The sequence below is a fragment of the Stomoxys calcitrans genome, chromosome 4 (genome assembly GCF_963082655.1).
Source record: "Stomoxys calcitrans chromosome 4, idStoCalc2.1, whole genome shotgun sequence".
Taxonomy (NCBI): domain Eukaryota; kingdom Metazoa; phylum Arthropoda; class Insecta; order Diptera; family Muscidae; genus Stomoxys; species Stomoxys calcitrans.
Genome location: NC_081555.1, coordinates 30,379,555 through 30,406,450, shown reverse-complemented (window position 1 = coordinate 30,406,450; position 26,896 = coordinate 30,379,555). Strand labels below are relative to the sequence as shown.

The window sequence follows — 26,896 nt, the reverse complement described above, 5'->3', positions numbered from 1 at the left end:
TCCACCATGGATCCCATTTGTCGAGTTCTTTTCCCGGCATCTCTTTTTAGGCAAAAAAGGATATAAGAAAAGATTTACTCTTCTATTAGAGCGATATCAAGATTTTGTCCGGTTCGGACCACAATTAAATTATATGTTGGAGACCTGTGTAAAATGTCAGCCAATTCGAATAAGAATTGTGCCCTTTGGGGGCTCAAGAAGTAAAATAGAGAGATCGATTTATATGGGAGCTGTATCGGGCTATAGACCGATTCAAACCATAATAAACACGTATGTTGATGGTCATGAGAGGATCCGTCGTACAAAATTTCAGGCAAATCGGATAATAATTGCGACCTCTAGAGGCTTTAGAAATCAAGATCCCAGATCGGTTTATATGGCAGCTATTTCAGGTTGTGAACCGATTTGAACCTTATTTGACACATTTGTTGAAAGTAAGAATAAAATACGTCATGCAAAATTTCAGCCAATTCGGATTGAAATTGCGCCCTCTAGAAGCTCAAGAAGTCAAGACCCAAGATCGGTTTATATGGCAGCTATATCAGGTTATGGATCGATTTGAACCATACTTGGTACAGTTATTGGATATCATAACAAAACACTTCGTGCAAAATGTCAATCCAATCGGATAAGAATTGCGCACTCTAGAGGCTCAAGAAGTCAAGACCCAAGATCGGTTTATATGGCAGCTATATCAAAACATTGACCGATATGGTCCATTTACAATGCCAACCGACCTACACTAATAAGAAGTATTTGTGCAAAATTTCAAGCGGCTAGCTTTACTCCTTCGGAAGTTAGCGTGCTTTCGACAGACAGACGGACGGACGGACGGACATGGCTAGATCGACATAAAATATCGCGACGATCAAGAATATATATACTTTATGGGATCTCAGACGAAGATTTCGAGTAGTTACAAGCAGAATGACGAAATTAGTATGCCCCCCATCCTATGGTGGAGGGTATAATAATATTTCCCGATACACGATCACTAGTTAGGTATACATTTTTAATGGTCATAGCAGTGTTGTTTTGGTGAAGAAAAATGTTCCGTTTATACGTTTAAGTAGATTAAACCACATTTTCACTGCTCAGAAAAGTGTTGCTGGGCAAATGACCCTACTTTCTAAGCTCTTGCACCATGCCAGCCAAGAATATTTATTTACAGGTAGTGGCAGTTGCCCAACAACAAAATATTGAGTACACTATCTGTCAAAATCAGTGATTAGTGCAACTCTGATTTTGTGTATGTTACTAGTTCGCACCATTTTTCGTTATTTTTGTTATGGTTCTTAACTATAATGCACACACACAACCAAAACTCGTTGACAGATAGTGCACTTCTGGTAATTATTGGGTTGCCCAAAAAGTAATTGCGGATTTTTCATATAGTCGGCGGTGACAAAATTTTTTCACAGCTTGTGACTCTGTAATTGCATTCTTTCTTCTGTCAGTTATCAGCTGTTACTTTTAGCTTGCTTTAGAAAAAGTGTAAAAAAAGTATATTTGATTAAAGTTCTTTCTAAGGTTTTATTAAAAATGCATTTACTTTCTTTTAAAAAACCGCAATTACTTTTTGGGCAACCCAATATATCATGATGCCAGCGGCCATGGCGAAACAATTAAAGCTGAGTATGCACATCTAGCGAAATTTTCGGTTGCAGCCAAAACATTTACGTCGCCACTGAAAAAAATTTGTATAGAAATACAAGGTGGCGACAAACATCGATTTATAATTTTGGCCGAATTAAATGCTTTTTGGCTAATAAAGTACAAATGTGCTATAATTTATCGTTTGAGAACAATTCGCGTGAGACCACCTTTTTAAATCCGCCTTGACTAGCGGCCTTGTTTACAAAACTTAATAAAGCCTTAAAAAAGGTTTATTTGACAATTCTATAAAGAAAATCTGTCAAATAAACCTATTTCAAAGCAATATTATGTTTTATGAATAAGGCCGTAGTTGTTGGGCAAGTGCCCTACCTTCTACAATGGTATCCTGCATTCCTAAGTGGGAGATAAATACAACTGTGAAATACCAAACAATTTATCAGCTGCGCAGTTAACCTACCTTCTTTGAATATACCTTGGAATATCCCGTTAGAGTATGTATTAAAGTTCGGTTCGACCATTTGCACAAGTTGCGAAAAACTATTAAAAACGATGTGATTGTGACAAAAACTTATTTTATTGTCGACAGACCTAAAATAAGCCATGTTTTAGTATTGTATTTGTGAGTGTACTACGATGATCTTTGTATAAGTTATTGCGCCGAAAAGAGTGCCGGTTTTTGTAAACAACTAATTAGACTTTTTTTTAACAAATGAACGCTGTGCTCGGTTAACGCATCATTGCTAGGTTTGTCATATCAATTAGTGCTGTTCGATTCCGATCTTAGCTTAACAGATTAACGATTGTGTTCATCCGCCTTATGAGTCGATTCTGCGTGAAGTTTTGTTGAGAGCAACCTCCTACGTGGGATGGGAATGCGAGAGTTCATTGAAATAAAAGGGCATGGTAAACTGTACAACACATTGCCCACCGCCAACAAGTAAGTAAAATTAAAAGAATTTTATAAAATATTTTCATTACGACGAGACTTGCCATATGTTCTTTCCGATTCCAACTGATTCATCTATACACAGACAAATAGTAAATAATTGTCATTGCTACTAAAGTAAAAACACTACAGGTTGGTCGATCCGAATTTACACCCTTACAGATCTCATTCAGCAAGTTTTCCGGTAGATGGTAGTAGAAGTCGGAAGTCAAAACAGTAGTTTATGTGCAAAATTTCTGTCAATTCGGTGAGAATTATGTTCTGTAGGTACTCATGTACTCATTCTGGAGATAGGTTTGTGTAGGAGAAATAGAAAGTTTGCCCACGACCATTCCATAAGGAACAGTAGGCAAACTTCTAACACACATAAGGCAATCACTGGCTGCAACCTCCCGTGGCAGATTACCACACACATGTTTTGTTGCAGCCCCATATTGCTTGTGGAGATGCGATCGATCACCGCGGCAACGTGGAAGTAGCGGTATTCCTCAGGCAAAACGTTATGGCCATTGGCTATTTAAAGGCGTCCACTACTCGCGTTATCAAATCAAATATTATTGGCATTTAGAATTAAGGCAAGAGAAGTTGCCGCCCGGCCTCTCACTGAGACTCTCCACTGTTTGTCCGGAACGGTAGTTGCAGCTACTTGGTATTCGGAGAATTCTAACATCCGCAACCTGTGTACGACGATGAACAGCATACAACCCGTGTGATGCTCATAGAAATCGCGTGCCGGGGCCATGGGACCGTTACAGTCATTGGTTATGTAAATGCGCGAATAACTCGCCTGGTAATTCACTGTTTAAGCAAAATCCGGTAGTAGGCTTTCTCACTGAGACTCTCCACTCGACCTCCGATTGTCCACGACTGCAATTGCAGTTACCCCTTTTACCAATTTACTTGCCTGGATTAGATGTTACAAACAGAATCTAAAGTGGGTATACCCCCATCCTATAGTGGTTGGTTTAAAAACATATTTTTAAAAAAATATGTAAAATCTTCAAGGACTCTATCCTAGAGAATGAAATAAAACAAAATTTCATATATATAATTGATCTACATATAAACTGGAATGATTTTTATTTCACAACAACTACATACACGAAACTACACCTATTTTAACTTTTTATCCTCTTCGTCATTAGTTGCGGTAGCACCATCAATTAATTGTTCAGTCAAGACCTCGCTATTGGCAGTCTCTTCAATGCTAAGGCCAGTATCGAGGCGATTCTTATCAACTGGATAAAGCCAACGTTGATAGAGATATATAAGGAATACTACATCGTCGCGTAGGCAAGCAACTCGGTGGGCAACAGGCATATTAATAATAAATGCAAAGAAATCATCTATAAAGGTGTTGAAAGCTTTATACATAAAAGCACGCCATGGTAGAGCAGCTACCGATTTCAGTTTGTAGTTGACAAATAGCTGAGGTAGCATAAATAGGAAACCAAAGGCATAAACACCTTTTACTAGCGAGTTAAGGGTCCAAGAGTACCAACTGCGATGTGGATAATAAATTAGTGAATAAATAGCACCACCAACACATAGAGGGTATAGGAGATAGCTAAGATAACGCATTCCTTGCTTATCGAATTCTTCAGTTTTCATTTCCGCTGAGCCCACAGATTTGGCCTTGGCTCCGTTCTTCGTATCAGCAGGAGCACGTTTCTTTCGTATGCCATTTAGACCAATATCCAATTTTAATATTTTTTTGCATTTCCAAAGTTCTATTAAGACACCTATTCCGGCGGGTATTAGAACCAATAGCGAAGTTTTCTCATCAAGCAGATATAAAAAGATGACAATTTGGGAAAATGCTCGCCAAAGAGTAGTGCGGGTGGAGAGACCTTCGTATGATTTCTTCTTACGCCAGAAGGTGACATCATTTTTAAAGGACAAAAAGTCGAATAACATCTGTAATGCAAAAACTTTTAAAATAATATATAAATTTTCATTTTCGTTTCCACATGAAATCTTACATGAATACTAGCAACAAAGATGGTAACCAGCAACAAATATAGATTGGTATCAGAAAACATAGATTTAATTTCCTCGACGTCATTTTTTGTGAAACCCATTTGATACATCATCTTCATAGCATGCTCGATCATAAGCATGAGACGCAGTCTACCAATACCCATTGGACGGAAGTGAAACTTAATGTTGAAGGTAGTCATATTACGATCTACCTCAACCAAGTCTTTCATGCGGGTATTGAAAAAGTCTGTTTTCAATATGGGCAGTATTTGTTGATGCCTATTGACATGTATAAGTTGGGCCATTTCGGGAGGAACATCTTGGGCTGAAAGTGATATTAAATCGGTCAACAATGATATATGAACTTCAGACATTATGTGTGTATGCGGCTTGGCAGATAGTTTTGCATTTTTTGCAGCAGCAGCTCCCTTTTCATTCTGTAAGAAAACGAGTTTTTTGCTTAAGTCTTTTGGTATTATTTACATGTTTCTGCGCTATGCTACTTACATCGCGTAGCAAATTGAAAGCTGCCGCTTTGGGAACCATGAATTCCGTAAGGCTGGTACTATGTATAACTGTTGGTCCATCTCTTTTTAAACTTTTCCACTCCAATGGTTCGCCTTGCAATGCCAGTACCACCTGCAAGTGTAAAGTACCATTGCGCCGTGTTTTCGCTGGCACATTGATCTCATAATCCTTTTCGTACGCATCCAAGTACTTAAAATTCTTAATGCTATCTAACTTGGTCACTTCGGATGATATAGGATTTGCAGTGGCTGAGGTGAATAACGCTAGCTGCATACGTGGACTATTGGATAGGAAGGATTTGTAGCATGGAACGTCTGTACACTTGAGGTTTGTAAATAATTGTGCCATCATCCACATTGAATGGCCAATATAGCCCAAAAAGGCTATACCCAACAGGGTGGTTATCGAAGGAAATGCAAGAGGCATTTTGTGCAAGTACTTTAATTAAAAAAATAAAAATGCCATAAAAATAGAGATTTTTTGGGTGAACGCCTAAGAAAAGACAACAGCTGTCAGCTGTTTCGATTGACAGCCGGTTAAGTTGACATTTCAATGTGGAACGCTCTAAAATAATAGCGCAGGGCGAATAGGAAATGTCAAAAGAGATATTGGTTGTAGGAAAATGAGTTGCACAACTATGCAAATCTGCCCATGAACATTGCATTAGGGAACAGGCATGGTATATCTAAAAGGTAGAATACAGACAACAAAAACAGCTGATTTCTTTATATTTTTGTCAGAAAGAATAGAGCATGCTCTAATCGAAAAAAAACTACATGTGCTGTTTTGAGAAGTGATTTTTATATGTTAGTTGCGTTTGTATCACACGACATGTTCAACTCTACATGTGCTAAATTTGACATGTCATAAGACAACTACACGCCATAGAAGGCGACCATAGAAGATCTTATGATATACCAACCATAGGAAATTCATATCTGAGCACAGGTTATATATAACTTTACTTAACCCAAAGATCTATAGATTAATGAAAAGTCTTAACAAAACTTAATAAAGCCATACAATTGGGTTATTCGACAGTTCCATAAAGGAAATCTGTTAAATAACCCTATTTAAAATTTACATAAGGTTTTATGAATACCGTTTTAAGAACATATTTTAACTTTTTTCTATTCATGCAAAAGCTATTGTGCATTTGCCATACGTTTTCTATTGAATTTAGCTAATTTTGGTCCGTGGCTGTTATTGCCATTTTCAACAGCTACTAAAAAATGCGCTGGCACCGAATTTTGTGTCTATCAGAATATATCGGTTTGCATGTCCGTTAGAGAGGTTTTGTGGCGGGTCTCCAGATATTTGTCAACGTCCTTTAATCTAAGTCCCATGTCCATTTGGGGGGTTTTTGGCAGCCATCAGACACTTATATTGTTAGATTCGTACTCTACCTTTTATTTTTTACCCATATTGGGTCTCGAATAAGGATATCAAATTTTGTATTCTATCGTACACCCGAACACATTTCAAATTAGTCTCAAATATCGCCGATCGGTATACTTTTTTGTTTGGCTGAAACGTGGCGTCACATTTTGATATCAAATTCGTTTTTTACACCCAATTACGCTTCATTGAGTTTACATCTCCCGTTGGGGGGTTTTGGGTGAGACGTCCCCCCTAAGACCCGAACCCATATTTTGTACTCTACTCCAAAATACGTTTAATTTATCCCAATCTGTCCACTTTTCATTTAAGGTGGTACCTTTGGGGTAAGGTGGTAGGTCCAGATCATCCTTCACAATCATTAAAAATTTAAAAAAAAACAGTACTGCCTTTTTAGAGTCTATATGGAACAAGCAAACAAACACAATTTGACTTTGATTGCTTGATATATCCAGTCCCAGTTCTTCAGAGTACGCCCCGAAATGACTTTCGGGGCTGGGTCATCCAGTCCGGAACCTTCCGTGTAGATATTCACGTACCTTCATTACCAAGAATATTGTAGATCCAATTGGTCTTAATGGTGTCACTCTCAATGCAGCTCTGATGCAAAAACAAGCTTTTTGATGCGTCTTAATATTGAACAGTAGGTGGATTTTGTGAGCGTCCATCCATCCATCAGATCATAACACTATATATCATAGTAGGTCTAACAGCAGCTGTATACCGCTATGTATAACACGCAGTTTAAGCCCTCAACTTTATAAATAGCTCCCTTGCAGGTGTATAGGGTGAGATTTCCCTTTTTCACCTTTCCCAAATTGTGGGATTCGATTTTTAATTTTCTGTCCAGCAAAACACCAGGCGTTTTGTGCTGTCAGTAAAAAGAACAACTAGACAACTTTCGGTCGTTCACTTTACCATTGTACGAAGATTTTCCGGAGGTATGTCCTTAAGAGATCGTTCCCCTAAGCGGGATAACGACGGCACAGGTGATCCTAGTTATCTCGAGAAGTTCAGCTGAGAGCTATCGGGCGCGTCCACAGCGGATAGTGGGATGCTTCGTATACGGAGTAGCTGAAACTGCAATCGCTGACAATAAGCGGTATCGAGTGGAGAGCCTCAGTGAGACGCCGGGTGGGACCGGCTCTTGCTTAAATACTGGGTGCCTATGATGCTCGATATGACATGGCGAGTTTTTGGCGCCCTTTTCATAACCAATGGCCATCACGTTCCCGCAGCTATCGGTCGTATGGACCCGAACGCTTACTCCAATTTAGGAGTTTTATTTATTTATTTATTTGTTTATTAGTCAATGGAACAAATATCCTTACAGACTAAGATGACTTCCGTAACAAATTTTTAAATAGTAATGTATGATAATAAAGAGGTGCATACTACAAAAATATATAATATAAAATGGATCTAAAAATTTCTTTTGATGTGCTAAAATCAATACATGGTTTTGACTCCCTTTGAAGCCTGTTGTTGATAAAATTTAAATTCAAAAAAGTTCGTGTTAAAGGCCCATTTCTCGCATAGTTGGTGCGGTGGAACGGTATGTCAAACAAATTTACAACTCGTAAGCTTCTTGGAGGAACAAATGTTGGAACTAAAGACAACAAATCCGGTGAATCAATATTATTATTAAGCAAGTCAAATATGAAGCAAGCCGATTGATATTTTCTACGAGATTCTAAGGATTGCAAGCCAAGTAACAAAAATCTAGATCTATATGGAGGCATCTGAGCAGGAAATAAGTTTTTAAGGGCAAACTTTGTAAAGTTTTTTTGAATTCTCTCAATGCGAACAATGTGAGCACTACATTGAGGATCCCAAACAATTGAAGCGTATTCTAGTTTAGATCTAACAAATGCCGTATAAATTAATTTTGCGGTATTAGGATCAGAAAATTCCGCACAATTTCTTTTGATAAATGCAAGAACCTTGTAGGCCTCAGGAATAATGTGGTCTATATGTGGAATAAATGATAGTGATGTATCAAATATAATGCCTAGATCACGAATGGAAGTTACCTTAGTAAGATTGTGGCTGCCAATTTTGAAGGTTGGTTGAATGGGATTAAGTGATCGAAAATAAGAAACGTGAAAACATTTTGAAAGGTTCAAAAAAAGCTTATTGATGTTGCACCACATGACTAAGTTATCTAAATCGAGGATCGCTACCTCTACATGCAATATGGCTATAACAACAACAACGGCGCAACTTTTACAGAGACAATATATTATTAATGGCTATATTCCATTCCATCCATATCAGTGACAATTTCTTCTCGTGCCACGTTGTTTGTTGGCGATTTTTCCCGCGAAAGGTGAACCCATGAGTAGTTCAAATGTTTTCTCATAAGACATTGCCCATACGTTGTTTGAATGCTTAGAGATGGGTTTCTACCGGGTAAATACCAAATGGAGGCCACTGTAGCGCAGAGGTTAAAATGTGCGCTGAAAGCCTAGATTCAAATCCTGGTGAGACCATCATAAAATTTTCAGCGGTGGGTATCCTTACCAATGCTGGTGACATTTATAAGGTATCCTGCCTTATAATATTGGCTAACAGATGCTACTTTGGATTGAGCAAGCAGATGAACAACAAAGCAAACTATATACGGACGAAAATGACACTATACCCGACACTGACACTAGCCGTGCTGTTATGTGGTTTCGAAGCACGGGTGCTTCCGAAAGTAGATGAGATAGTAGTTGTAGTGTTTGATAGAAAAATCCGTCGTAAAATACGTTAATGGAGAATAAAGGCATCGTATGAACCACGAGCTGTATGACAACGATAGAAAGGTTAAACAGATCAAAATACAACGGTTGGGTTGTCTAGGTCATGTTGTCAGAAGGGATAAAGAAGCCACAGAAAAGAAGTCTTTTGAAGGCGATCACGGTGGTATACGCAAACCGGGACGATCAAGAGCCCGATGGAAAGATCAAGTGGTGGGAGACACCTCGAAACTTGCTGTCAAAGATTTTAGAAGGAGCGCAGAAGATCGAGGCGCATCGAACGCTATTCTACGTTCCGCTAATGGGACAAATGGGACAAAGCAAAAGATTTTTGTATTTCTTGCTATTGGCATTGATAGATTGAAATAAGGGAAGTAAGATTTTACTTTTTTTCTATTGCGCTTTTTAATCAAGTCGTCTTTAAGAGCCCTGTTCAAATTCAGATGTGTGCTTTACAACCTACCCTAGTTGGGATGGTATGTAAAGCATATGATCCATTTTACAACGCCCGCTGATAATAATTCTGGTCGAATTTGAAATCGAGATACGGATGGCTAGTCAAATGCTTCTCTCTTTTTCTGACTTTTAAATGGTTTTTTGCTATGCTACTCTTTGGATAGAAAGCATTAAACAATGGTATAAAGCTGGACTATATCCTGCAGTGGAATCTCAATAAGATTTTAGGACCGAAAAAAGAAAGCGCAAACAGACAAAGGAGAAGTAATCTAAATTCTATTTTCACTTTTCTTAACATATAGTCTTCCCCGTAACTAAGGAATCTCAATGGGGTAAAAGTTATCCTACCCAGGGATATCATTCCAAGTCAACCTTATTTACATGTTCTTCAATACCTATATTTTAGATACACTTACCTCTCTTTAGCTTCAAAAAAGTAGTATAGTAGTAATTTTATTTAAAGGTGTCTTCGTTTTTATTGGATAGTCACTAAATATTATCTTATATGAATGTAGTATGAATACGTTTGACAATATTTTATGTTTCACAATCGGAAAAGAGTCACATGGGGTTAAAACGATTTCTATCATTTACTAATTAATAACTAAATTGATTGAAATTACATGGACAAAAGTAGAAAAGCAAGTGATGTATGATGAGTAGGGACAATCGTTATCTTCGAGAAAAAATAATTTAAAAAGATTCTTAGTAAAACAAGGGTAATAAGGAAAATTTTCTTAATTTACAGTCTAGACATACGAGAATTTCGACAGATAATTAAAAATACATTACATATGTATGTAGGTGTATGAATGTAGGTAGTTATGATGACTTTATTCAATTTCGAATTGGATTTACATTCGACTTGTATTCGAACTTGTCTTGTTCGAAATTTATTCGTTCGTGAGGATGTTGAGAGGGCGAGAATGGTGGGTGTTGTTGAAGATTTGGTGTTGAGTGGTATGAATGCATGTGTTTGATGATGTTTTGTTGATAAATAGAGGAGCTTGGGGTTCTAACGTGTGTGTGAGTGGGTGTGGGTGTGGGTGAGCGTGTGATGTGTGCGAGGGGATGTGTTGAATAAACTATCACTAATAACAAATGTGTTTTTTTATAGTATGTACATTCATAAAAATAAAAATAATTAAACATTACAATAATAAAACAATTTGAAAGCGTACTTCCGGCCCTAGGGCGTGGGGCCTAGCGGTGGTGATACTGTCTTGGGACATCTTACGACAAACGCTTTTTTCGACTAGGTGATAAAATTTTGAGCATTGTGACCACGGGTGCCTCAAAGGACATTGAAACAACAAATGACAGCAGGTAGGAGGCAACCACAAAGCCAAAGAACATAATAACCTAAGAAATAAAAATTATAACAAACATTCCATCCTTTATCTTCTTCGTAACCAAACTAAACTTACCATAGTATCACCTCCCAAATGCAAGGGAGAGTCCGTGTTCAATGCCATGGAACGTATGACAATTGGATGTACCAAATAAGCACAGTAGGTTACCCTAGAGAAGGGATATAAACAAGGGGCAGATAGTAGGGTGTTCACAAATCCTCCATAGCCCGTTGAGCAAGCTATGGTTATCCAGGCCAACGACAAAGCCCAGGCAGAATGACTAAGACTGCTGTAAAGCGCTGCAGTCAATTGGCTCAATTCGGCACGGTACAAACCAAAGATTAACACAAACAGATTGACTGAGGCCAAAATCCAGGCCACAGCCACTTTGGTTTTGGATAGGCGAATTTTACAATTGGTGCGAAATAAGATCCAACCCACGGCCATGCCAATCAAATAGGGACCTAGACGAGTCCAAGGTTTATCATAGATTTTATCGAACAAAGCCAAAGGATCATCAGTATCCGGTCGATGATTGTTGCTAAAAGCAATAACAGCAGTTGTTACCCAAGAAAGCACCAAAAAGACTCCCGTGGTAATGGCAGACAATTTGAAATGACGTACACCCACAATCAAAATTAAAGCACCAATGATGTAAAATTGTGTATCATTTGCCAGATACCAACTCCAAAGCATGCACTGTAATAAATGGGAAAAATTAATTTGGACAGAAGTGCTAAATTAAGGGGGTCAATGGCTTACCATTTGTTCCACTGGAAATAGGGTATTTATATAGAGAGCATTGCGCCACCAGTAATCAGGGCAGGTTATATGGTCCATTGTGGGAGGATCAAAAATGGAATATGCTGCCAGATATTTCATAGAAACCTGCACAACACCCAGTACAAACATATAAGGAGCTGTCAATCTGTAATTGGGTGTATAAGAATTGTAAAATATATTATCGAGATCAGTTGTTTTTCTGTTGAGCATAATGACCCCTTTTCCATTGAAAGATACTAACACCTCTATATATAGCCGTCTGTTGTAAAAAGCCTTTCTAAATATGTCTTATATTCTCTTCAATCCACCACATACCATTTCATCGAATCAAAATTTTGCTATCCATATCTGCTATCTGCCTTTTTATGTATGAAGTACCATTTTTTGTCAAAGTGGAAGCTTAAAACTTTAAAGGGTTCTACATTCTTCTCGGGGTTCCAAAAATTCATAGTTTACTTCCAGGTTTAATAGTTTTTACGATTATTTCATTATATGAGGCGCCCCCTTACCACTTAGCTTTAAATTTAAAAATCAGTAACGTCTCGACCTCGGATGATAAACATGAGGATTGATGGCAAATGCAAATTTGCCCATGAACATTCCATTTAAGAGCAGGGGCAAACTTCTCACATATCAATGAGTGCTGTCCGATTCAAGTTTTAAGCTCAATGATAAATGGGCTCCTTTTTATAGCCTAGTCCGAACGGCGTGCCGCAGTGCGACACCTCTTTGGTGGAAGTTTTTACATGGCATACTACCTCACAAATGCTGTCAGCATTAGAAGGGGATAAACAACGCTCAAAATTTCTCCTGATGTTCTCGCCAGGATTCGAACCCAGGCCTTCACCATCATCGGCGAACATGCTAATTTCTGCGCTAACCAGGCCTCCGATTGATGCCATGATCATAAACGTTTGGAAGGAATGGAACAAATAATAGGCAGAGGATACCGGATACACCATCTACGATTAGCGGTTGGAGGAATGTATTGACGATGCCTCCAAAGATCGTTAAGAGTTTTACCTAGTGTCACGAGACTTGACCTGGTTAAGACCTCGGCTTTTATGTGTAATAACGATAAATAAGAAAGCGGTCGGCACTATATCCTTTTCCCGAGTTCTTGCTTGGCTACAGTAGCACGCCCGCCACTCTAAGATGATGAAATACCGTACGATTTCAATGGATAGAATAATTAAGAAATGGTCTAAATCCAATAACGGGCCTTTTTTTGTTCTTATCGTGTACTATCGGGCAATTGTATGATATAACCTATATAGACCAATGTCCTGGTTTTACTCTTTGACGTTCAGAATTCCCAAAAACTGAACATACTCAATTACCGCAAATGGTGGCGATTGTAGAAACCCGTTTATCTTGGTTTCTTTACGATTTTCCTAAAAATTGGGTTTAAAAGCCTAAATTATTAGGAATATATTAAAATAATACCCTAATATACACTCGAGAAAAATGCTGTGAAAATTAATGTAATGCAAGAAAAAAATGTTACGGATAAAGAAGTGTTTTTTATAGAAATAAATATGTTGATACCCTTTACAAACCTCATGAAACGGTACATAACCATACCGAAGAAGTGGGCCGTACATCTGGTCAATTCGTTGGATCCTTTGATGAGTTTATTCAAATTACCCTTGGCATTGGTTCGAAAATACAAATAGGACACCAAAACGCCACTGATGAAGAAAAATGTATCCACACTAAAGGGTCCATTGGTGATGGCCTGAAAGAAGAAGTTCTTTTCGACATCCTTGCGCAGCTCCAAATTGTCGGAATATTTGAAGATCACTATGCAAGTGTGACCAAGTATCACCCAAGCCATGGAAAAGGCACGCAGTCCATGTATTGAAGGAATGGTATCTGAACCAACATTACGATCGCAAATGGCATTGAAATTCGTTATGGCCGAGAAGGAGAGTAGCAGTTCCGAGTAAATGCTAAGTTTTTCCGGTTCATGTAAATGACCCTCTAGGTGTTCGTCCGAAGTGCTGGTATTGGTTACAGGACCACAAGTGTTGACATTATGCGGCAAATTGAGTACAATATTTAAATCTTTTAGCGTTTCCTTTTTCAATGAATCATTGGTCATGGAATCACTGTAGTCCGAGGCGGCACAGCCAATGCCCGATGATGTTTCGCTGTTGTTCATCATTTCTTTGTCCTGTTGACGCAAGGCTTCGCGAAAGCGTCTCCTCAAATAGACCTCATAGAGTGTTCCGGCAATTATTAAAATGGCCACAATAGTTGAAATAACGCTGGAAATAAATGTTAGTGGATGCATTAACTTTGTAAAATTTCCATGAGCATAAGGGCTTTGAAAATACTAACATTAATATCCAGAAAGTACGATCTTTGAATATATTGAACTCCCTGTCTGTGGGCACGCGCACATCCAGCAAGGTAATCTCATGCGAATCAATGGGTCTTTGAGCATAAGTGGCAATTTGTTTCACATCGTCACTGGAACATGTTGAGGGTAGGCAAACGCCAATGTAAATTGTTCGAATCTGTAAAAGACAAAAAGAAAATTTAGATCTCAGAAATAAAAAAAATTCATACAAGAAGAATAAATTGTAGATTTAACTTCCATAAAATTCTTTTTAAAGAAAAAATTTCTATGAAATTTTCTTAAAGACAAAATTTTTATGAAATTTTCTCTAGGGACAAAATTTAGTGCCTGTATCACTTTACCTAGGCAAAGATAAAATTTCAATAAAAAATTTTTTAAGACAACATGAAAAGACAAAATTTCTATGAAGTTTTCTCTGGAGGCAACTTTTTTTCTCTAAAGACAAAATTTGCGACTGCAGGCAAAGACAAATTTCTGTAAAATTTTTCGATGCCATAAATCTATAAAATTTTCTCTAAAGACACAATTTCTACGAAATCTTCTCTAAAGGCAACATTTTTATAAAATATTCTCTAAAGACAAAATTTACTGCCTGTATTACTTAACCTATGCTTTCGCTTCACTAATGCGGACGCTGCCTTCAATTAAATTAAATTAAATCCACCCCTGAGGACTTACGTACGTCTAATAAAATTAACCTAAAAAAGTCTGCGCCAATAATTCTGTGCTTCTCACTCCGTCATCGTATAGGAATATACTCAATAGGAAATACCCCAATGTCTCGTCGTCTTATTGTATACCTCAAGGGGATTTTGTGATTTTTGAGCACTATCCAGCACTTTTGAAAGTCGGACCACAAATGAAAATTTTGGCAGCCCGAACAATTTTTCGAAATGCCGAGGTGATCAACTTTAGGGCCTTGCCGAGAGGCGCCCGGACCACCTAGGGCCTTGGAATTTTACAGACGATATCGATAACACATAGCTCTTAAATTTCAAAGAGTTATCTCTATCCGTTGTCAAATGGATTTTTTTAAATAGTTTTTTTTTCGATTCTTTCCCACTGTGCGATGTGTTTTATTTCGCTCCTCAGTTTTGTTTATGCCAGACTCTTACATAGCAGCCGTTGTATTATGGTCAGGCTGTCTGAAGACCCACAGGCATACTCTGGCCGTAACCAGAGTCGTCAATCCAAGGCTGTGCTGCTGGCTGCAGTGTCTCGCACTCGACCGAAACCGCTTCTATTCCATCCTTGTTTCCTATGGTTGTCTCAATCATATCGCGATTTTATGACCTGCACTATGTACTATCTTTTCTTCCATCGCCTTAAGTCCTATAGCCGCAGTGGTTGCCTCATACTTAATATGTATATCTATGAGGCGGATATCAAAAATAGTCTTCAGTGCCCCAGTGAGCGTGGTCCTCATCAGCCTATGCCAAATCAACACGTTCTCAGAACCTGTTGTATTGTCCTTATTAGAGATGTGCGCGTGAGTGATTTTCCACTCAGGCTTACGCACGCTCAGATGAAGAAATTTACTCACGCTCATGTGCTACTTTTTTATGTCGACTCACGTTCACGCATGCTCACGAGATGAAAATTTTACTCACGCACGACTTACGAGACACTCACGACTCACGAGACAATCATGTTTATAAGGTTGTCATAGATGGCGAATCGTGGATCTATGCGTAAGAGATCAAAACAAACAACAATCGACCGTGTGAGCCTTCAAAGACGAGCCAAATCCAACGAAAGTTGTACGTGAAAGAAGCACATTGATGCAAATGGTCGCCTGTTTCTTCGGAAAAACTGGTCATGTGGCGACAGTTCCACTTGAGCAACGTTAGGCTAAAACAGATCTCAGTCCCTGGATTCTCAATGTAGACCCCCAGGCCCACTCTGTCCTCTAGCTTTGATTCATCTGTGTAGCATGATTTTCCCGATGGCAATACCAGGGCTCCGCCAATCTAAGACTGTGGTGCTGGCAGCAATGCCTCGCACTCGATCACAAGTGTCGTCTCAGGTATCCAATTGGAAACCTCTTCCATTCCTATTCCTATCCTTCCATTCCTATCCATTCTATCGTTGTCTCGACAATACCGCCATGGTATGTACTGTTCCTATCCTCTATCTATTCTCCCATCGCCCTAAGTCTCATAGCCGCAGTGGCTGCCTCACACTTAATCTGTATGTCTATGGGTCCTTAATCTGTATGTTTATGGATCCTCATCGCTCCGCCTAAGCCAAGACAACATGTTCTCTGAACCTGTTGTATTATCCTTACGATCCATCGCAGTCCGCCAAACTATTTTTAGTACTAAGATGTACGAATTTTGAAAAAATCGTTGTTACCCATCACATAATTGTTGTTTGTACCTACATGACAAATTTCAATGCTTTAGCTCAATCGGTTCTTGAGGTCGAATGCGAGGCACTGCTGCCAGCGGCACAATTTTGGATTGACGAAACCCTAGTATATAAAGGGTGATTTTTTTGAGGTTAGGATTTTCATGCATTAGTATTTGACAGAGCACGTGGGATTTCAGACGTGGTGTCAAAGAGAAAGATGCTCAGTATGCTTTGACATTTCATCATGAATAGACTTACTAACGAGCAACGCTTGCAAATCATTGAATTTTATTACCAAAATCAGTGTTCGGTTCGAAATGTGTTCATTCACCGTAACGTTGCGTCCAACAGCATCTTTGAAAAAATACGGTCCAATGATTCCACCAGCGTACAAACCACACCAAACAGTGCATTTTTCGGGATGCATGGGCAGTTCTTGAACGGCTTCTGGTTGCTCTTCACTCCAAATGCGGCAATTTTGCTTATTTACGTAGCCATTCAACCAGAAATGAGCCTCATCGCTGAACGGTGAATGAACACATTTCGAACCGAACACTGATTTTGGTAATAAAATTCAATGATTTGCAAGCGTTGCTCGTTAGTAAGTCTATTCATGATGAAATGTCAAAGCATACTGAGCATCTTTCTCTTTGACACCATGTCTGAAATCCCACGTGATCTGTCAAATACTAATGCATGAAAATCCTAACCTCAAAAAAATCACCCTATAGATCTGTAAGATCATGTTACACGGATGGATCAAAGTTAGAGAACAGAGTAGACTGCCTGACCATAATACGGTCCTGCAGGCGGAGATTCGGGCGATCAAGGATTGCGTGAGTGTGATCATCTTTACAGACAGTAAACTGGTCATAAGGGCAATAACAACCAGGACGTAAAGGTCAAGGAGATCAACGCCTTCTCTAAAAATTGCACGATGCGCATCGTTTGGGTGCCGGGCCATAGCGGAATAAGGGGAAATGAAAAAACAGACGATTTGACAGTGAAAGTCAGAGGACTGCCGTCAATAAACGTATTTGTTTGTCGACAAGTCGACGCTACGAACGCGCTTGGGCTACGAACGCGCATATAACAATGTGGAACAGCAAAACGGTCAGCAGGACGACGAAAATCCTATGGGAAGATCCTGAAAGCAAGCAAGCAAGAGATCACTATGGCATAACAGGACACACACGAGTTCAGTTATGCAAAATCGGTTCGGCAAGTGATATCATGTGTAGGGCATGTGGGGAAGATGATAAGACCTTGGAGTATTTTCTATGTCATTGCTCGGCTTTTGCGGCTAACATACAACGGCACTAAGGTGGGGACACAATACCAGACATAACTAAGCGGTGTGCAAAACAGTTAGGGATTTTGTAAGTAGTACGGAATTTCTGACTAAAATTTTCTTTCTTGAGGTTACTTTTTAGTATTTAGAGCGCACAACAAACCGATTATCGGCTTAGGTGTATGTCCATAGTGGCATGGGGCGTATTAATATTCGCACCCTCTTTTTAACCTCACCTTGTAACAAAAATAGTACAAAATTGTACGAAATATCATATTTTAGTCTACACCAATTATCGCGAACTTGAATAAAATTGCTGGCCTCCAGAAGGTGGTGTTTTAGAATAGAAAACAAATCTGATACTCACTTTTGAGACCAAGTGTTAGAAGGGCACCGCACCCACAAAACTTTCCCCAAATCGGATATATTTATTGACCATTGTAATATAGGGCTCAAATAAAAGGCTTTTGGGAGTAGAGCACGAAATTTAAGACAATTCCATATTTGAAGCGAAATAATTGAGAGACCGTCCCACCCTCAAAACAGCCTCAAACAGGGTTTATTTACCGACCATTGCAATAAAGACCTTTAAAACTAAAGGCATTATTCCTTGTTTAGATGTTGTTATCGGTGGATTTAAAATCTGGATCATTGTGCGCATATTTTTAAAATTTGAAAAAATTTCTGTTTGGGCTCTTTATTTTTATACCCTCCACCATAGGCAACTACTCGAAATATTCGTCCGAGACCCCATAAAGTATATATATTCTTGATCGTCGTGACATTTTATGTCGATCTAGCCATGTCCGTCCGTCTGTCCGTCCGTCCGTCTGTCTGTCGAAAGCACGCTAACTTCCGAAGTAGTAAAGCTAGCCGCTTGAAATTTTGCACAAATACTTCTTATTAGTGTAGTTCGGTTGGTATTGTAAATGGGCCATATCGGTCAATGTTTTGTTATAGCTGCCATATAAACCGATCTTGGGTCTTGACATCTTGAGCCTCTAGAGTGCGCAATTCTTATCTGATTGGAATGAAATTTTGCACGACGTATTTTGTTATGATATTCAACAACTGTACCAAGTATGGTTCAAATCGGTCCATAACCTGTTATAGCTGCCATATAAACCGATCTTGGGTCTTAACTTCTTGAGCCTCTAGAGTGCGCAATTCTTATTCGATTGGAATGAAATTTTGCACGACGTGTTTTGTTATGATATCCAATAACTGTGCCAATAATGGTTCAAATCGGTCAATAACCTGATATAGCTGTCAAATAAACCGATCTTGGGTCCTGACTTCTTGAGCCTCTAGAGGGCGCAATTCTTATCCGATTTGAATGAATTTTAGCACGTAGTGTTTTGTTATGATATCCAACAACTGTGCCAAGTATGGTTCAAATCGGTTCATAACCTGATATAACTGTCATATAAACAGATATGGGGATTTGACTTCTTGAGGTTCTAGAGGGCGCCATTCCTATCCGATTTGGCTGAAATTTTGCATGACGTATTTTATTCTTACTTTCAACTACTGTGTCAAATCGGTTCATAACCTGATATAGCTGTCATATAAACCGATCTGGGATCTTGACTCCTTGAGCCTGTAGAGGTCGCAATTATTATCCGATTTGCTTGAAATTTTGTACGACGGATTCTCTCATGACCATCAACATACGTGTTGGTTATGGTCTGAATCGGTCTAGCCCGATACAGCTCCCATATAAATCGATCTCTCTATTTTACTTCTTGAGCCCCCAAAGGGCGCAATTCTTATTCGAATTGGCTGACATTTTACACAGGTCTCCAACATATAATTTAATTGTGGTCCAAACCGGACCATATCTTGATATCGCTCTAATAGCAGAGCAAATCTTTTCTTATATCCTGTTTTGCCTAAGAAGAGATGCCGGGAAAAGAACTCGACAAATGCGATCCATGGTGGAGGGTATGTAAGATTCGGCCCGGCCAAACTTAGCACGTTTTTACTTGTTATCTTTAAAATCATCCAAAAAAAATTTTCATCGCAGTTCTGTAGGTCAATGTGGCCTAAGCACTTGCAGTGGCTTTCAAAAAATCTTCAAGTGCACAACAAGAAGAGTTTGGTAATGGTGATGTGTTTGTTATTCTTAGCATTGATGATAAGTTTGTATCGGAATAGTGGAAAATAATGTTTTTTTCTTTCTTACTACACTAAGGAGTACTTATTGAGCCCTGTTTCAAAACAAAAGCATGCTCTAAATCGTACTCAACCGTCATTGGGTATGCAGAGTACCTTAATCAACTTGACAAAAGTATTGATGAAAATAAATGGCGTATCAGAAATCGCTATCCACCAAATCAATTAAAGTGTTTTGAAAAACAGCACACACTTGCCTAACTTTTATAGGTTTTTTGTTATGCTATTCTTTCAATAGAAAGAATTGAATATGATCACGATCTAGAATATGTTCGAACAAGTAAAAAAGGCATCGGCCGGGCCGATTCAAATTTCAGCAAAATCGGACAATAAATGTGGCTTTTATGGGCCTAAGATTTTAAATCGGCAGTCAGTCTATATGACGGCTATATCAAGATATTGTCCGATATAGCCAATATTAGAACATAGCATGCCTATAGACAAAAAAGAATCTTTACAATGTTTAAGGCAATATCTCTATTTTTAAAGAGTGTAGCGTGATTTCAATAGACAGACGGATGGACGTCTTAGATTTTTACGCCGAACCAGAATATATACTGTATGGAGTCGGAAATGAATATTTCGATGTGTTGCAAACGGAATGACAAAATGAATATACCCCCATCCTTGGGTGGTGGGTATAAAAATCATGAAAGAATTAAAAAAATATAGATTAATTTTAATCATTGTTTAGAACTGATTCTTTTTATGGTGGTTTGCAAACCTTCTATTATCTATTGGGTTGCCCAAAAAGTAATTGCGGATTTTTCATAAAGTCGGCGTTGAAAATTTTTTTCACAGCTTGTGACTCTGTAATTGCATTCTTTCTTCTGTCAGTTATCAGCTGTTACTTTTAGCTTGCTTTAGAAAAAAAGTGTAAAAAAAGTATATTTGATTAAAGTTCATTCTAAGTTTTATTACAAATGCATTTACTTTCTTTTAAAAAATCCGCAATTACTTTTTGGGCAACCCAATAGCATATACTCTAGCTATCAATATTTCAATTCCATAGAAAAAGTATTACCGAATCTTTTTGATATATGACATACCACTGTGCATCATTACCACAATATCCATGTTGCTTCTTTTCTTTTTGAAATAATGGGGCAATAAATTCAAGAGTCATACTTACAACACTGGTTGGAAAGGTTTCGTTGAATAGCAGCTTGATTATGTAAAATCCTGGTATAAATGATGGATTCTCATTGTGTACCCTGGTATAGGTTTGCGTGTGAACCTTGGCAAATGGTAGGCCGGAATTTTTCGCAGCACTTCTACGAGCCTCGTCATCATCGTCGTCATAATGATAGATGGCCTTACATAGTGACATTGAACCCATCCAATAGTTGTTGCCATAAAAGAAGCCAGAAGCATAATGACCGGAAGCATCGTCCACTAAAAAAAAGAGAAGGGAAAGGGAAACATAAATAAGTTAAAAAAATAATAGGTTATCCTTATACGATTATGTGTAGCAGAAGTGAGAAACATAAGAGGAAAGGAAAAATATATAAAAGGGCACAATCACTCGCCTTACTCAACTTTAAATCTTCAAATCTTTATATGTGCAATAAAACTATAAACCCACTAAAAACTTAAGACCACGTTGTGCAGCTTGAGTTTTTTGTTTTGGCAATACTATTCGAGGTATTACAACAGTTACATAATCTTTTGTTGTGGCTGGTAGTGGCACTACCTTTCATCCATTCAAGTTAATGGCTTTTATTGCTGTGTACCTTAGTATAATTGTGCGGAGTATCTTAAATATGCAGTTGCAGCTACTTTTGGCATTTTTATTTAATTTTGTTTTGCTTTAATAGTTGTTTTTTGTTAAACACTAGCGGCAACGTTGTGCATCCAAGAGTCTCAAATGTAGGCACAGAGATGCCAGAATGTATATATGAAGAAAAGAATGAAAGGTCATAAACTGGGATTAGAAACGTGTGGCATAAACCAAACTAAGTCGCTGGTACCAAGAGTTCAGGGTATACCAAAAAACCAAAGGCTGTAAGAGTCCTGTGACTGTTTGGCTGTCAGCTTGTTTTGCGCTTGTACGAAGTTTCCCAACATTCATTTATCTAGGAGGAGAGTGTAGGTACTGTCTTTTCATATCAGCTGTGGATTCTATCTTGAGATTTGGTCCGACAGGACGACCTGGCTTTTCTTACCACCCAAAAATTTTTGGCTATTTTGTGCATGGTTTTGTGTTGAATGCCGAGAAGACTGAATTGTTCCTGCTTTTACGAGGGTAGAATTCAGTACTATAAGAATTCAGAGATGGTGAGGTGGTATTAACCTAAGGCGACCTTATGTCTCCACAGCTGTCCTATAATTTATCTAGTGAAAGGAGATTGAAGAATTGTAATAGGACCACACTGTTATCTCAGCGGAAACCTAGACAGGTAAATGCAAATTTTGCCCATGAACATTCCACTAAGGAACTGGGGCAAACTTCTCACAATGAGTGCAGTCTGAATTATGTTTTAAGCTCAATGAAAAGGGGCCTCCTTTTATAGCCGAGCCCGAACGGCGTGTCGCAGTGCGACATCTCTTCCGAGAGAAGTTTTACATGGCATAGTACCTCACAAATGTTGGCAGCGTTAGGAGGGAAAAACCACCGCTGAAAATTTTTTCTGATGGTCTCGCCAGGATTCGAACCCAGGCGTTCAGCGTCATAGGTGTACATGCTAACCTCTGCGCTACGGTGGCCTCTTACCTAGACAGGTATTGTCTGGTATTATGCTCTTTCAAGCTAACCTATTCTATTCTCAACCACATTCAAAAACATTTCCCGTTTTTTTTAGAAAAACTCCCTTTATGTGGCAACTCATTTAAACTTCATGCAATCGGCTCGATGCGACAATGATGCTAATCAAGTTGTTTGCACATATTCCTTTCCTTGCGGCGCATTGCACTTCATACAAAATATTTAGCTTTGGACTTAAGTAGCTATAGCCAATGTTGAACGCTTGCTTCAATGGTATTTGCAACATGGTCAGTTTGTTTGCTACCTCAATATTTCATGTTGGCTACACCGAGTAGTGTAATATTTTTAGTAGTTTTTTATTCATTCGACTAACGTTACGTTGGCCGCGATTCAGTTTCCATGTCTGGTGAACCAGACCGGAATAAACGTATTTTTTGTAGTATAGTTTTTGTCTTCTTGAACTACGCTTGTGCCGCTGTCTATTCTATGCGCACGCTTATGTTTACACTTCTAGCCATAACCTCGGACAAGGTAAAGATCAAGTTGAAGTTTATAGAACTGCTTGGAAACGTTTTTTTGGATTCTGATTTTGTAGACAACTTTCGTTTTTCATTCATTCATTTCAGCTTAATATTATGCATGGGCAGCACGTTTTTTTATAGACTAGGGTTCATTGAACTAAGAAGCTATGCATGAATTCAGAGAATTATTATTCAATAGAGAAACAGAATAATAGTTAAAAATTAGACCACTCAGTGGTGTAGACTCTTTCTCAGATAAATTTTTTCTTCCAAAGATGTAGAAAAATTTAGTTTTGGGGATCTTAACCAGTGTGTCCTGTAGTCCAGTATATTTCTTAAAATGTTGTTTTGAAATAAATAATACTAGCTTAACATACAATGGGACACCATGTGCAGGCCAAATAAAGAGTGGGAGCAATGATATCGGTTGTTTAATGTGCCATTAACTTACAAATGTATATCGTGATTATATACATCATGGTTCGGCCATTGTAAGCAAGTGATATGAGGTACTCGCGGTGGCATCAGTCCCCATAGGAGGAAAGTAGGTTGCATTTACATTTAGTGGGGGAAAACAGAACTTAAAATCCTATAAAATGGCAAGTTAGTCAAATCTTTCCTCATCATACAGCAGTGAGATTTTGACAACCTTTGCACGTATTCAGCATAAATGCCCTGTAGCCCTATATGACCCATATATTACCGAATGCCATATTGATCTCTTTTCTATTTCGTCATAGTACACACTAAAAAATAATTTACTAGCCAAATTTTTCGACAAGAAAACTTCTTTTATGAAAAACATTGGCTCTTTGTTGACGATAGAATTGCAAAAATTTGTGACAACCACAAAGGATGTATATTTCTTTATGGGGCAAAATATTAAGTCTGACCTTGTAATTTTTCAGTAAAAATTAGCAGGAGAGTAAGAACAGCCTTCGATCTCTTTTCTTATTTATTTGAATTAAACAGCTGATTTTCATAAAGGAGCAGTGCGATGCTACAAATTTCTGCTGGGAAAACAACCAACCGGCCGTTTCATAATCTATTGCGTCGCCTCAAAAGGCTCCAGATTCACAAAATTTACTGATGTTAGTCCTCTGGTCCCTACGTCCAATTCGTCTGCTTTTTCTTTCCCCTATTCTGTTATGACCCGGCACCCAAACGATGAGGATTGTGTCATCCTAAAGTCTTCTTCCTGCTCTCCAAGACTGTTTGCGAACTTGTCGTCCTGGTTGTTTTAGCCTTGATGTCCTGTTACTGTCTGTTAAGATGTTCAAACTCGAAATTCTTGCGTTAACCATACCACCTCACACATTCCGTGATCGCCCGGAATACCGTATTATCTTTGGGCAGCCGAAACAGGTATTTGTCCATGGGTCCTCACTTTAAACCCTAGGCGCACTCTTTCATCTAGCATTGGTTCACCTTCGACTTCCTCGAATAGGAAGGTCTCAGTCTTTTGTAGGTTTACATTTAGACCCCTAGGTCTAGGCCAGTCGTATGCCATCTCCAAAATGCTTTCAACCCTTCTGCATAGCTGCCTAGGACTCCTCTTAGAAGTATTATAACATCATCTGTTTAACAGAAGGGTTCAAAACCCTCTTTAGTCAGGATGCATAGTAGAATATTTATGGTGGTCACATAGCAGTTGTTATACACAACCTCGTTCAGGGCGGTCTCTATCCACCTTTCTTTAAGATAGGCATGCTACTTGTATCTGAGCAATTTTCTAGATATCCTACTCTTTATCATAGTAGCCACTATAGGCTCCATAGTTTCGAGTAAAAAGGAAGTAATGCTTGTAGGTCTATAGACCTTTGGTGTTGCATAGCTTGTCTTGCGGGGATTGGAAATTAATCAGTCTCGTGGAAAATAGGTGATCATTAAAAGATTCGTCATCACATAGGATGGGGAGTAAACATATCTAGTCATTTCGTTTGTAATACCTCGAAATATTGATCTGAGACCCCATAAAGTATATATTTTCTTGACCGTCTCGACATTCTGAGTCGATCTAGCAATGTCGAAATCACTATAGAGGTTGACGCGAAAAGCTAGCCGCTTAAAATTTTTTACAGATTATTCTTATTGATGTAGGTCATTGGAGATTGCAAATGGGTAGAGATGGGCGATGGGTAAATATCCAAAAGGTATTTACCCGGTAAATTGGGCAAATACCTGGGTATTTACCCATTTATACCTAAAAGCTGGGTATTTATAATTTTGCAGATATCTTGGGTATAAAAATATTTTCAAAACAATTTTTAATGATTTCGTATTCTTTTTATATAAACCTGATCTTCTGATCTCATAAAATTGGATTTTAGCTATATATAGCCGCAATATGGACCGATCTCCAGACTTAAAGTCTTGAGGCAATAAATTGGTAATTTTTATCCCATTTCGATGAACATTTGGCACAGTGAGTTCTGGTAGACTTTACACCCATTTCTGTGATGTGTGGTTCAGAACTGACTATATTTGTATATAGTTGCCCTAAGACCGACCGCCCGATCTCCCGATATAGGGTATTGAGGCCATAAAAGATCCATTTTTTACCCGAATTCGATGAAATTTGGCACAGTGTGTTCTGGTAGACCCCTACAGAAATGATCCTGGCAAATGTGGTCCAGATCGGACCTTATTTGGATATAGCTGCTATATAGACCCATATCCCAATATAGTGTAATGAGCCTATACAAGGAGCATTTTTCATCCGATTTCAATGAAATTTAGCACAGTGAGTTCTGGTACCCCTTTTAACCTTTTTGTTGAATATCGTCAAGTTCAGACAATATTTAGATATAGCTGTGATATATAATTGTTAAAGTTGTGAAAATAATTTAAACGGCCAGATGTTCAACAGCGCACATACTTGGCGACACTTTGAGCGAGTTGAGTTAAAAAAATTCAAATCTTGTCCACCAGGATAGCTCCTTTTATTAGAGGTATTCAATCAGACATGCAAAATAAGTGACATGCCTATTAAACTCTTTCATTATGCGGAAAAACGGAGTATTTGCTTCATAGTTGCGTCTTACAAAGGGTAGTTAAAGTAGGACATAATATCTCATTGGCCGGATTGGCACCTTGAAATGTAAATGTCCAATCGCGAAGTAAGAGACAATTTCACCACTTACTAACTTCACCATGAATGCGATATCCAACATGCGACGCTTTTTCGCAAGTGTTGTTAAGTCAATTAAATTAAATCGATTCACATGGGAGGTAGATCCATAAAATCATATGAAGAAATTGTTCTGGATAGACTCTGCTTTATCAATATGACAATCATGACATAGAAACCACACAACGGAACAATATTCCAAAATAGGCCGAACTGAAGAGGTATATAGCCCTCTCATCAGGTACGGATCTTTGAACTCTTTAGACGTTGGAACGTTTAGACGTTTGGAAGTTGGAAACGCAGGACTTCTTGAATAGGACATACTCTAATATTTCTTCCTTATAAGACCCATTAATCACATAACATTTCTATAAACGGATCTCTTGATTATCTTTGTACGGTCTCTAGAAAATTTAATGTTTGTCTGGTTTCGCAGAAATTTGGTACGTAGAGTACAATTATGGCCTTCAACTAAATTTATTTAGTGTAAAACTTTAGCAAAATTCATAATGATGGGTTCCAAAGATACGGCCCAGCGGAAATTAGCACATTTT

The 26,896-nt window shown here is 38.4% G+C and overlaps 2 protein-coding genes across 2 annotated transcripts in view; both read right to left on the bottom strand.

Annotated features, from left to right (window-relative positions):
• Positions 1-3,609: 3,609 nt before the first annotated feature.
• On the bottom strand, positions 3,610-5,602 carry LOC106087657 (lipid scramblase CLPTM1L). The gene is made up of 3 exons (XM_013252779.2): positions 5,051-5,602; positions 4,546-4,980; positions 3,610-4,480 (listed from the first exon to the last, which is right to left on the bottom strand). The coding sequence occupies exons 1-3, from the start codon at positions 5,495-5,497 to the stop codon at positions 3,677-3,679; spliced, it is 1,686 nt and encodes a 561-aa protein (XP_013108233.1). The 5' UTR covers positions 5,498-5,602; the 3' UTR covers positions 3,610-3,676.
• Positions 5,603-10,120: 4,518 nt separating this feature from the next.
• The window catches only part of LOC106087654 (nose resistant to fluoxetine protein 6), an 85,401-nt gene continuing 68,625 nt past the window's right edge, over positions 10,121-26,896 (bottom strand). Inside the window, exons 2-7 of the mRNA XM_013252774.2 lie at positions 21,120-21,382; positions 14,148-14,326; positions 13,364-14,074; positions 11,784-11,949; positions 11,097-11,720; positions 10,121-11,031 (exon numbers count right to left, since the gene is read on the bottom strand). Coding sequence (XP_013108228.1) covers positions 10,903-11,031; positions 11,097-11,720; positions 11,784-11,949; positions 13,364-14,074; positions 14,148-14,326; positions 21,120-21,382 — 2,072 coding nt within the window. The 3' untranslated portion in view covers positions 10,121-10,902. The remainder of the gene's footprint in view (positions 11,032-11,096; positions 11,721-11,783; positions 11,950-13,363; positions 14,075-14,147; positions 14,327-21,119; positions 21,383-26,896) is intronic.